General features: G+C 35.2%; 1 protein-coding gene across 1 annotated transcript in view; it reads right to left on the reverse strand.

The window, feature by feature from the left end:
* The window catches only part of LOC149414955 (voltage-dependent calcium channel type A subunit alpha-1-like), a 268,503-nt gene that overhangs the window by 107,956 nt on the left and 147,917 nt on the right, over positions 1 to 12,630 (reverse strand). Inside the window, exons 12-16 of the mRNA XM_089643350.1 lie at positions 8,410 to 8,607; positions 6,899 to 7,113; positions 4,514 to 4,726; positions 3,534 to 3,707; positions 329 to 385 (exon numbers count right to left, since the gene is read on the reverse strand). Coding sequence (XP_089499476.1) covers positions 329 to 385; positions 3,534 to 3,707; positions 4,514 to 4,726; positions 6,899 to 7,113; positions 8,410 to 8,607 — 857 coding nt within the window. The remainder of the gene's footprint in view (positions 1 to 328; positions 386 to 3,533; positions 3,708 to 4,513; positions 4,727 to 6,898; positions 7,114 to 8,409; positions 8,608 to 12,630) is intronic.

Here is a 12,630-nt window from a genome sequence, read left to right on the forward strand (position 1 = left end):
AAAAGCCGCTGGGGCGAAAATATTGACGCATCGATTGATGATCCATCAACGCAGATTGTCAATAACGTAAGCACATCAACAATTATTGTCATTGATCGTCTCCGGACCCCATAATGTTTTCCAAGCTCAAAATAAAATAAAACGAAAGTCTTTAAATTTTTTTGAAAAATAAAAATAATGGCCAAAATATAAAATCGGAAATAAATCTATGTATGTAGTATGTAATAATTATTGATTTGGTGATGTGATGGCTTATAGAAAATGATGGTTAGATATTTGTTTAAAACGGTGTGTACGTCATTTATGAAAGTGAAGTGGTTGTTTTTACCTGAAGTTGCTTTTCTTTGTCTTCTTCTTCTTGCTCTTCTTCCGCTGCTGTGAGTTCCTGGAAATAGAAATATTCGAATTATTATCATTTTTTAATCATTGAGGCAGTTAGCAATCAACAAATGAACTGCTCGGATGTAGACCATTTTAACTGACAAAAACAAGTTTTAGGATATTGCATTTTGAATGTTTGTATGCATAAAAATAACATAAACAATAAACAATAGAGACATACACATTATTCACAAACCATCAGAGAAATATTCTTTTATGGACCTCTTGTATTTGGTAAGTTCGCAACTGAAAATATCAACCTTGGATAACATTTTAACAACCCCGATGGCGCCGCAGCGGCGACATAAATGGTGGGTATACATTTCGTTGTTTAAAAAATTTAAAGGTATACCCGTGATTCTATTCAGTTGTATACAGTACCCACTTATAATTGGTTGTGTTTTTTTGCTCTGTTTTTCATACATATCAATAATTACGTATTCATTTTATTTGAATATTTTTTTACTGGGCAATAAATATTCTCACTCCGTCAGAGACCAGGCTCAATGGAAAACTCCATATTTTGAGAAAAGGTCCCAAGGGGGACTGTGTAGTCTGCTTGAAAAGGGCAGTAAAAGGCGGCAGACGGGAAAACAGTGAGTACTGTGACACGTGTTCTAACAAGACACGTATGCATTTGGGCGATTGCTTTCTAAAATACCACACGTTGAAAAATTATAAAGTTATAAAGATTAGAGTACTTATGCAATAGAACGTCAAAAGACGTAAATATGATAATAGCGGTCAAGACATTAGAACGTCTTTTCACGTAAACGCGCGAGATTTTACAAAAATCGATTTATTTCCATCACTAGTATACGGATTGCCATGATTTAAAAAACAGAGTATCGATAATGTATGACGCTACGCGTCTGTATTCAAGAATATCTATGGAATGTAGAGGTGCATTATCTAAGTCGATTGGATCTGTCATCTTGTTCGTTCATAATTTATTGCGTTTCTAAATAATTTATTAAAAATATTTTAGTTTGGACGGTTAATATTTTGAGGTGACTAATAGTTTTTAATTATATTTCTTCAATATATAAAGTGTTATTTCTTTATAATACTCAGAAAAAAGTACATTTTTCACAGCTTTGAAATAATGGTCAGCGATTTTTACATATTTTTGACGTTTTCAGAAAATGTATATTTAGAAACGCAAATATTTACGTATAACAAAACAATACGATAGTGAATTTCATAATCTTTCCAAAACATTTTTTAGAATGAGGCTACGTTTCCCAAAACGTTAGTTATGAAGCTTTTAAAAAAACTCGTGAATAACACAAAAATTTTCACGTTTTGACAGTTCGCAAAGGAACACAAAGTAAATAAAAGTCTTTTTCTGAGAGGTTAACATAACTATATCATTTTATTTACTGCCTTACCAAAAAACTTTTTTTGTAATTTTCAAAAAATATCGTAATTTTTCCTTATATTTTTACATTACACTTTATGGAGTAGCTGGTATAAAATATAAAAAATAATTTGGAGTACAAAGGGTTAAACTTGAAAATTGGGAAAAAAATGTTCGTCACCATAGTTTACCTGAACAAACAAACCAATTTATGGTATACATATAACATATTAATGTGTTCCAAATTTAATAAGTGCAAAAAAGAAAATAAATACACGGTAAGTGTATTTATTGAAAGTGAGATTAATGTTAGTTCAAAAACAACATCATTTTTCGTCCGCGATTAATCGTCCGGATCCTTGTGAATCACAAAAAAAGTAATCGATTGATAACACGACATGACATTAAATAATAACATTTTCAGGTAAACAATGGTATGTGCATCTAGATACCATTAAAAAGAACTTAAAATCAATCAAAGTTGTAGCGTGTAAAATGTGTTAATTGAAAACACTTAACATCCTTTACATGAAACATGTTAGAAATACACCAAAATCTTATCATTCCAGGCAAAATCTGTACGCACGACATCATGGAGTTTTTCAATGGAGCGTACATAGATACTTGCTTCTTATAATATAGATGAATGACAGTGGCCATTTTTCTAGAACTACCGCCATATCTTCCTTTCTTGAAGAGTTTGGGATATCGTTTTTGGCAGAAAACGTGGGATCTGCTACACTATCACAACTGACAAAAGAATTACACAGAACATAGTATATGTCATATCTTTCATCACTTACCATTCTTTACTTGAAACAGTTTGTTGGATACCATTGATACATATCTCAAATCGTCCGGTCAAAACAGTGCTACCACTAAGGGGGTATTTCCCTATGTCGGGCTAAATATCTGACTAGCTATCCGTTGGCTGGCTTTAAAGATCAGAATAACTTCGTTATTCAACGGCGACCGTTTCACCATTGTTTCGAGCTTCCGGATAGATAACACTCGAAATAGTCTGGCAACATCGCAAAATGTTTGCAGTTACTCCATCTACTGCCACGGCTGTCATACGTCACAGTCCGCACACCGCGAAGTGTGCATTTTTTTGGTTATGTTATGTTGATTATCAGGTCATTTTAGATAGATTCGTGTCGAATTAATACATTGTTTCTTATTTTGAACACAATCAAATAATTCAGGATGGATCATACAAGCATTCAAATTCATTCAACAAAATTCGACTCACTTCTCAGCTGTCAAACTCGGAATGTTTTGACGCCATCTTTGATTCGAGGAATAGCGCCTAACGTGAAGTTCGAGCACTGATTAGTCAAATCGAACTTTAACCCGAGCGTTAGCGTTATTCAGATATAGTGAAAACGAAAAAATGACTAATCCGCGGATTAGTGCTTAGTCAGAACATAATCAGAGATAGTGAAATACCCCCTAAGAGAGTGATCTCCAGCGTGAGAAGACAAAAAATGTCAGTTAACATGGTCTACATCCGAGCAGCTCAATTATTATTTTTAGAAGACACAAGGGCAAACAAAATCAATTTATTACGACCGTATAATAATACTTCCGATCTTTAACACCTAAGACTAATCTGCGCTTTTGGAAACAGTTCATACGATCTCACATAAATCGTTGTCTCCATTGAATTGAAAAGTTATTACAATATCAATCAATTTGCTGTTTTTTCTACTGTGTACCCTGATTGTAAACAGTTTACACGACACTGCCGATATTGATATTTGATGGACGTGATGGCTGATGTATCACTCACCTGGGCGTTGGCCAGATTATCGACGGCGATAGCCAAGAATACATTGAGCAGCGTGTAGTTGCCAAAAAGCACCAGGATGATAAAGTAGAGGCAGTAAATCATGCCCTCTTTGGGGCCGCCCTGCGACCGGATACCGTTGTACATCACCTCGTTCCAATCCTCTCCTGTGAGGATCTGTAAATTACAACAACACGGGTTAAAATCAGGAAAAAATTGAGAACCTAACGCATTTGTCAACTCAGTTATTTATCCATTACCCTCATTAAAAATTCACAAAAATATTATAACATTTAAATCTCAATTAAAAAGCTGGATACACAATATAGTGAGATCAGAAATAGAAAATATACTGACACCAAATACAGACTGAAACCGAAACCACTCAACTGCCCAAAAAAATACCATGTAACATATTTATAATTATTTCTGAAAAAACGTTACATAATATATGTACTTCAATTATTATACATACTAGTAAATTTTAATAATATTTAAATTAAATCCTCAGCATTAGAGATCCCAGTGAGGAAATCATTCTCTATTTGTTACAAAAAAAGGAAGATAATAAAATTTTGATTATAATTAATAACTTCCTTATTCATCGAGACTTTGGTCAGAATCGTCTTTCGTCAGAATCGTCTTTCGTAGATTTGTGGCAAATTAAATTTGTGTAGTTTAAATAACACAACTTAATAAAATGGAATTTACTTGCGCACGCCGGGATTTGAACCAGCAATCTCCGGATTGCTAGTCAACGACAGCGGAGGCTGTCTGATGATTTGCTTGTACCTAATTATGTAATTTAGGGCCAGTTGTAACACTGGCCATACCTGGAACACAGTGAGCAGTGCGATGGGAAAGGCGTTAATTATGTAATTTGGGGTCAGTTGTAACACTGGCCATACCTGGAACACAGTGAGCAGTGCGATGGGAAAGGCGTTAATTATGTAATTTGGGGTCAGTTGTAACACTGGCCATACCTGGAACACAGTGAGCAGTGCGATGGGAAAGGTGTTGAAGTTGGCGGGCGGCGTTTCATCGTCAAAGTTGAACTGTCCTCCGAACAGCTGCATGCCCAGCAGGGCAAAGATCAGGATGAAGAGGAAGAGCAGGAACAACAGAGATATGATGGAACGCATCGAGTTCAGCAAGGATATTACCAGGTTCCGCAAACTGGACCAGTACTTGGTAACCTGAAAAACATATAAGCGTGGCGGTGAGTATTGCATGCTCTCAACATTTGGCACATGAACCAAGTAAAGTATTCCCAGGCAAAGCTCCTACGAACGACATCATGGAGCATATCAATGGAATGTACAGTCACTTGCTTCTTATAATACAGACGAATGACAGTGGCCATTCTTCCAGAATTACCAGGACCTTTAACTACATCCATGAAGCTTTAGATACATTACGCTATATTATGCGCTCATTATTTGGGTGTGGCATATACGTATTATATGTTGGGGTGACACACTGTAACTGTAGTTATACTTGCAACCCCGGGAATCTGAATGTTGACTCAAATAGTAACTGTTACTGGATGTTGGCTTGATCGAGCGCCTGGCTTTAGCGAGAGTGCAGCCGCTCGTTTGGAAGGTAACGGAACAGCGGCATCGGCGTGCAACTGAAGTGGTCAGTGCTCAACGGAGAGGCCACGGGGAACGACTGATGGGTGAATCTCCAGGCGACACGGAAAGGAGTTATCTAGTTTACTTGATACTGGTTATCGTAATTCTAGTTTTATTAATAATTTGTGATGTCAATCATTTAACACATGGCGCACGACAATGTACACTAAAGTTAGTACTTCTAGTTTTAATAATGTCACGTGTAACTATAGAGTCTTGGCTTTGAAGTGTATTAGTTATATTTCTATAATACACAAATATGTTTTCATTTGTAAATAAATGCTAAAATTGACATCATCTTTTATTTCATCCCCACAATGTGTAGTAAAATATGATGCGATGGGTGCAAAACGTCACAACACTACGCTATAATCTTAGTCAGGAGAGGGGGTCAGATCAATTGGGGGACTGCCGCGGAATATCATTTCTTTGTATGGGATCTGTCACTTTGACAGATGACAATCGTGTAATTACTGCGCTACGTAAATTGTTCTGACCCCGCCTGGCTAGCAGACCACAGCATAAGATTTTATTTGAATGCAAACATTAATCCCTCAGGATAATTTGTTCGCTTTTGGGAACAACTTATATGGTATCACAGAAATCGTTGGGTCTGTCTTACTGTCATGGCGAGAAATACGATCTACAGGGTGTTTGAAATGGAAATTTATATTCGAATCTTGAAGTTAACCACAGAAGATTCAAAATGTACACCTTTATGAAACCAAAGGTTACGATCGCAATTTGAAAAAAGAAATTATAAAACTTTAGTGATTTTTTTATTAATTATAGTTATATGAAACGAAAAAAAAGTGAGGTGATAGTAACGCAAGAAAAAAATTACATAATAGTAATAGAATTGTATTGTAAAATTTTGTATACTAACTAACTAACTAACCATCACGCCGTTTCTCCGCAGGTGTAGGCAGAGAGGACGGACCGCCAAACAACTCGGTCTTGGCACACACTTCTTGCCTCATTCACATTCATACATCGTCTCATACATACTCTTCTATTATTCTGACTCTTGACATGGCCCGACTCGAGTATCTGATTTACTTGATCGTGCCATGTCTTCCTCGGGCGTCCCCGACTTCTGCTACCATTCGCATTTGCATCATATATCCTACTTACACTCCTATCTTCGCTCATTCGCTCTACATGCCCAACCCATCTAAGCGTCCCTTTCTTAATCATACTCATTACGCTTACATCAGCCTTGCACTCTTTGCGGATCTCCACATTCCTCACACGATCAAACATGGTTTTACCACACATACGCCTCAGGGATCTCATTTCAACAGCATTCAATCTACTTTCATCCTTTCTTTACCAGTTCCATGCCTCACTTCCATACATCAGGGTGGGTACCAGCACTCGTTGTGGACTGCTAACTTCGCTTCTTTGGACAATTTTTTGTTAGCGCCAACTGCGTTCAGTCCTCCATTAAAGAAATTACCTGAATTTACCCTTCTTTCAATATCTCCATCAGCCTTCTCATCTCTCTAGAACAGGCTTCCTAAATACACAAACTCATCCACCTGCTCCAAGTATTCCTCATTCACAACTATATTGCACACGGTTTTCGTACTCTCTCTTTCAAACACCATTACTTTAGACTTTCTTACATTCATCATTAACTCATTCTTCATGCACACTTCGTTCATCCTAGACACGAGAGACTGTAGATCTTCCTAAGTAAAAGCCTTAAAAGGGCATTAATAATTATATAACCTTGAATATCCTGAGTAACCGCAGTGCCCTCAGCACGGAGAGACCAAAGGAGCCCTCCTTGTACGCAGACCAGATGACCTCAAAGATAGATCCCAGGATGACCACGCAGTCGAAGCGGTTGAACGAGGACTCGAAGTAGATGCGCGGCCCCAGCGCGTACATCTTCACGAACATCTCGCACATGAACAGGCCGAGAAACACAAACTCCGCGCAATCTGGAACGCAATACAGAAACAGGAGATTAATTGGTGGTTGATAGGAAATGAGACATATTTGAGTTCACAACGCAAAGCATATAACGTCGACTGCAACAAATCACCGGGTAAATAATATAATAATATTTAGCCAGGTTTCAGGAGGGACAAAAACTGCCAATGATTTTACCAATGATGACTTACTTATGGTGATGGATTGCCGTCGATGATAACATATATGACACAAGTCAAAAATGAAATAAAGAAAACTATTAGAAATATATATTTATACAATGTCCGAAAACTCATAGCACAAGCGGTAAACTGGTGAATCTGCACACATCACGTTAAAAAAACCTTTTTTTCCAGCAATTAAGAAAAATTTTGGAGAGTCTTCGTTTCGACACATTTTAAAAGAAATTAAACAGCTGATATTAATCTCTGAACGAAACTTTTTACTTTACAGATTTGAAGTAAAAAAAATAAACTTTTGACTCAATTTACTCGAAAACGGAAAATAAAATCAAAAAAAATGTCACAAAATTCACCAGTTTCCCACTTGTACTACGAGTTTTGTTGTCATAAAATAGGAAAAATAAATAGAAAAATTGTTAAATTTTAATAAATTTTAGATTTAAAAAAAAATTATAATAAATTTTAAATTAAAATTAAAATAAAAACAAAATTAAAACACTGTACATTTTTAGCACTTGTATTACAGTAGCTTGATGGAAACTCTCCATATATGATATAGGCGAGCTCTGTGCCACTGGACTATGTTTTAAATAAAATTATAATAAAAACAAAATTAAGAAATTGTACATTCAGCACTTTTTTTTTACTTTTTGAAATATTGGCATACAGAGTTCCGAGCTAAAAAGGCCCCTTTCTCTTTCATCATGTGTTTAAATTGGTTGTTAGTCATTTAGCACTTGTATTACAGTAGCTTGATAGAAACTCTCAGTGCCACTGGACTACAGCTTAGACGAGTGTTTCGGATTTCTGGACTTGTTCGCATACTCGTTCCGGCCACTCTATAGCACATCAAAGTATCCTTCCCTCTGCGAATATAATACACCTATGGACAAAAGGAACTGGCTTCTCTTTCCGCTAAAAGTCAACGTGACAGGACAATGTGTGACAGAATGCATATTACTCACAAAGGAACTCGCTTCTCCTTCTGCTAGAAATCGACGTGACAGGACAATGTGTGACATATTGCACATTATTAACAGAGAAATTCGCTTTTCCTTCTGACCAGAAGTTGACGTTACAATGTGTGACAGGACAACGTGTGAAAGAATGCATATTACTCACAGAGGAATTCGGTGAGCCACTGCGGCTGCTTGTAGTGTTCGACCGCCACGCACACCGTGTTGAAAAACACCAGTACGATCACGAACCAGTAGAACCACTGCGTCTTCACCATGTGGCGTATCCAGAAGCGGAACCGCTTCTCCTTCCGCCAGAAGTCGACGCAGCGATCGCCACTGCGCACTTTACTTTTGAGGTAGCCTGCAACACGGTAGGACATACAATTACCAAACCACCGTTAAAAGATTAACGTCAAAAAGAAAAACCATTTTACGAGTTCGTCTGTTATATCATTTGCATATTATTTTGCTTTAATAATAATGTTCTACACTTGACTATGCTAAGATTTTGTTATGTTATTATTATTTAATGGTTCAACCTACTTGCGACAAAATTCACATCAATCTATGATTCAATTGAAGTTATAAATCGCCATAAAATTATAAAGCAGCTTTGTTACCATTACATAAAAACAAATTTCTATCAATTTCTATGTTATAATTTATATTCGCTAAATACATTAGTGACATCTTTTGGTATTCGATAGAAGCATCAAGCAAGCAACTAAACATATTATTGATAAATTCATGTTAATTCACACAAATTTGAATAGCTATCACTCAAGACGTCCAACAGTGCTACCCAAATATGGGTAGCTAGGGATCGAGAGGTTTAAACGAAATAATTAGGTACAAATTGAAATGTTAGTGAACATAAATAACTCAAATGTATAGGTTCAACACATTTATTATTAAGGGGGTATTTCACTATCTCTGATTATGTTCTGACTAAGCACTAATCCGCGGATTAGTCATTTTTTCGTTTTCACTATATCTGAATAACGCTAACGCTCGGGTTAAAGTTCGATTTGACCAATCAGTGCTCGAACCTCACGTTAGGCGCTATTCCTCGAATCAAAGATGGCGTCAAAACATTCCGAGTTTGACAGCGGAGAAGTGAGTCGAATTTTGTTGCGAATTATTATGGATACCGAGGTTTTTGATTTACAGAAGCAGGTGAAAGGGCGGCGATGCGAAGGCCGCGAGTTTTAAGAGCTCGAATGAATTTGAATGCTTGTATGATCCATCCTGAATTATTTGATTGTGTTCAAAATAAGAAACAATGTATTAATTCGACACGAATCTATCTAAAATGACCTGATAATCAACATAACATAACCAAAAAAATGCAAAACATGACAGGCGTGGCAGTAGATGGGGTAACTGCAAACATTTTGCCATGTTGCCAGACTATTTCGAGTGTTATCTATCCGGAAGCTCGGCAACAATGGTGAAACGGTCGCCGTTGAATAACGAAGTTATTCTGATCTTTAAAGCCAGCCAACGGCTAGCTAGTCATATATTTAGCCTGACATAGTGAAATACCCCCTAAGGCACTTGGTGGCCCAGTAGATCGGCAACAATGGTGAAACGGTCGCCGTTGAATAACGAAGTTATTCTGATCTTTAAAGCCAGCCAACGGCTAGCTAGTCATATATTTAGCCTGACATAGTGAAATACCCCCTAAGGCACTTGGTGGCCCAGTAGATCGGCAACAATGGTGAAACGGTCGCCGTTGAATAACGAAGTTATTCTGATCTTTAAAGCCAGCCAACGGCTAGCTAGTCATATATTTAGCCTGACATAGTGAAATACCCCCTAAGGCACTTGGTGGCCCAGTAGATGGTAGTACAAAGAAAATTGTATTTATGTTAGTAGCGAAGCTGATAGATTTTTTGTGACTTATAAGTTAAATCTTCAATTGAATCATTTATTGCGCAGTGCTTTTACGTTATTTTTGGCCGCTAGTAGGAAGGTATAAAGTACATGTTAATTTTTCTTACTCTAAAATATATAAAAAAAATTCTTGTAAACTAAAAATTGCTAGTCACTAAATGTCCTACTGTTTGAGATCATATTTAGTATATTCGAATCTCTCTATGCTTATTGTAATATCTATGAGAAATTTTTTTAGACAGTCAGACGCAATATATTTAAGCATATACAATTTTTACTGGTTAGCTTCGCTTGGTTACATAAAAAAAAAATTACATTAACTCCACACAGGAAACACCGAGGAAAATAACTTCTCTCAGAGCCTATGACATCTTCGAGGATGCCGTATAGAGGGTTTTTTTAAAAGGAAAGGAAAGAGTGGAAGATGTGTCGAAGGATAAAGGTATAAGGGGTGTGTAGGAATCTGGGGTCAGTATGTTCAGGATTGACGGACAATGGACAAGGCGATGGTTCAAGAGAGACCTGCCAGAGAGGTAAAAAGACAAGTCTCTTCAAATCCAGTATTTGCTATTTCAACAGTAGTGCCTCTTCAACAGTATTTGCTATTTCAGAAATCAGTATAGTAAAAATCAGAAAATCTATCAAATATTTTCTTAAATGTTTCAAAGTTACTGTTGTTTTTTTATGACCAAAATTTCTTCAATAATTATTATTAAAACTACATTCTACCTAACCTAGAAATTGCATATAATTAGTGTTAAGCAATATGGAATTTTAGTTTTTCTACAATTGTCAGCAAATCGATTGTCAATTTAAAAAACATATTTTGCAAATGTAAGCTTTACATGTAGTAACTAACTTCAAATACTGAAGTAATAAACAAAAAATACATATTATTTTCCTAGAGATAAATGATTTTTTTCTATTAGTATCTATAGGTAAACATTGTATACAATTGAACATATTGTATACAATTGAACATATTGTACACAATTGAACATATTGTATACGATTGAACACATTGCATAAAATTGAACACATTGTATACAATTAAACATATTGTATACAATTAAACATATTGTATACAATTAAACATATTGTATACAATTGAACATATTGTATACAATTGAACATTATTGTATACTAATGAACATATTGCATAAAATTGAACACATTGTATAAAATTGAACTTATTGTATACAATTGAACAAAATAGTTTTCTAAGACCAGTAGGTAATGTAAAATGTTTTATTTGAATTAATAAATCAATTAATTAATTGTTAAAAAGCCCAAAGATGTAAAATTAATGTACTTAACTATGGTTATCTCATAATAATAATTGTTGAATTTTCGATTAACCTAACTTTAAATAAATAATTAACTACGAACAAAAACTATTTAACCTACCAAAACTGTCAAGTACGAGTTAAAATCTAGATTAAGTTTATGTTTATTTCTAATAACTACATCTAAATGAGAATAATGTACAACATAACCTTCAGAAGTTGATAAATATTATTGCGTACATATCGTCGACTTACTGCCAGAAGTCATTAAGACGATACCCTAAAATAAAGTCAGAATCTTAACGACGTAAGTGAAGAAGTTGTATAAAACCAATATTCAACGCGCAGCCCAGCGTAATGGATGGACCTACGGTCAACTTTACCCCAGCAGGCCTAGAAAATCGATCTTTCCATGGGGTTTATTTTAATTACTTCTGATGAACGTATTACTAAAATCTCAAATGTTTCCAGAGGGATTCCTTGGTAAGTTACTAATTCATCGTATAGAAAAATAAAATTTGATGCTTACTGGTAATTTTATAGTTTAAAAACGTTTTATAAAATTTTTTAAACCGTTTTACATCAAATTTTCAATGGTAAAGTTCTGTTTTTATTAATCTTAAGGCGAAGCTTAGTGCTTGATTATTTATTATACTATTTTGATTAATCTTTATAACGAATTGGTGTACATTATGAGTACCAAAAAATATGCTTTAGATAAATTGAAGGTTTTCCTATCGCTTCGCTTGAGGAGAATACAAATAAAAAAAATAATTACTCAATAAAAAATATAAATGTAAACAACTAAAAAAAATTTTTTTTCAATAGAAATGGATGAACGCATAAAGGAAACAAATACAGTATTATAGCTTATCTGTGACAGTTTCATTTGATTAACTTTTTTGCTTTCTTATAAAATTATTTACAATATAAATAAAAACCTGTTTTTTGCTTGAAATCGAAAATTACCAGACTCCGTTTGTCAAGCGATTTTAATGCCTATTACCTACGATATAAGGTATACCAAGAATAAACACATTTTTGGCTTGTAGCTTCCTCTTAAATATAAATAACTTACACCAGTAGGGATTCCTCTAGATACATTTGATATTTTAGTAATACGTTCATCTGAAATAATTAAAATGTGAGCATCGAGCAAACCCCCGTTATTAGAGTCATATGTCACCGTGTTGATTCTGAGA

The sequence above is a fragment of the Hesperophylax consimilis genome, chromosome 19 (assembly GCF_061612785.1).
Source record: "Hesperophylax consimilis isolate HC1 chromosome 19, BYU_Hcon_1.0, whole genome shotgun sequence".
In the NCBI taxonomy this organism is placed as follows: domain Eukaryota; kingdom Metazoa; phylum Arthropoda; class Insecta; order Trichoptera; family Limnephilidae; genus Hesperophylax; species Hesperophylax consimilis.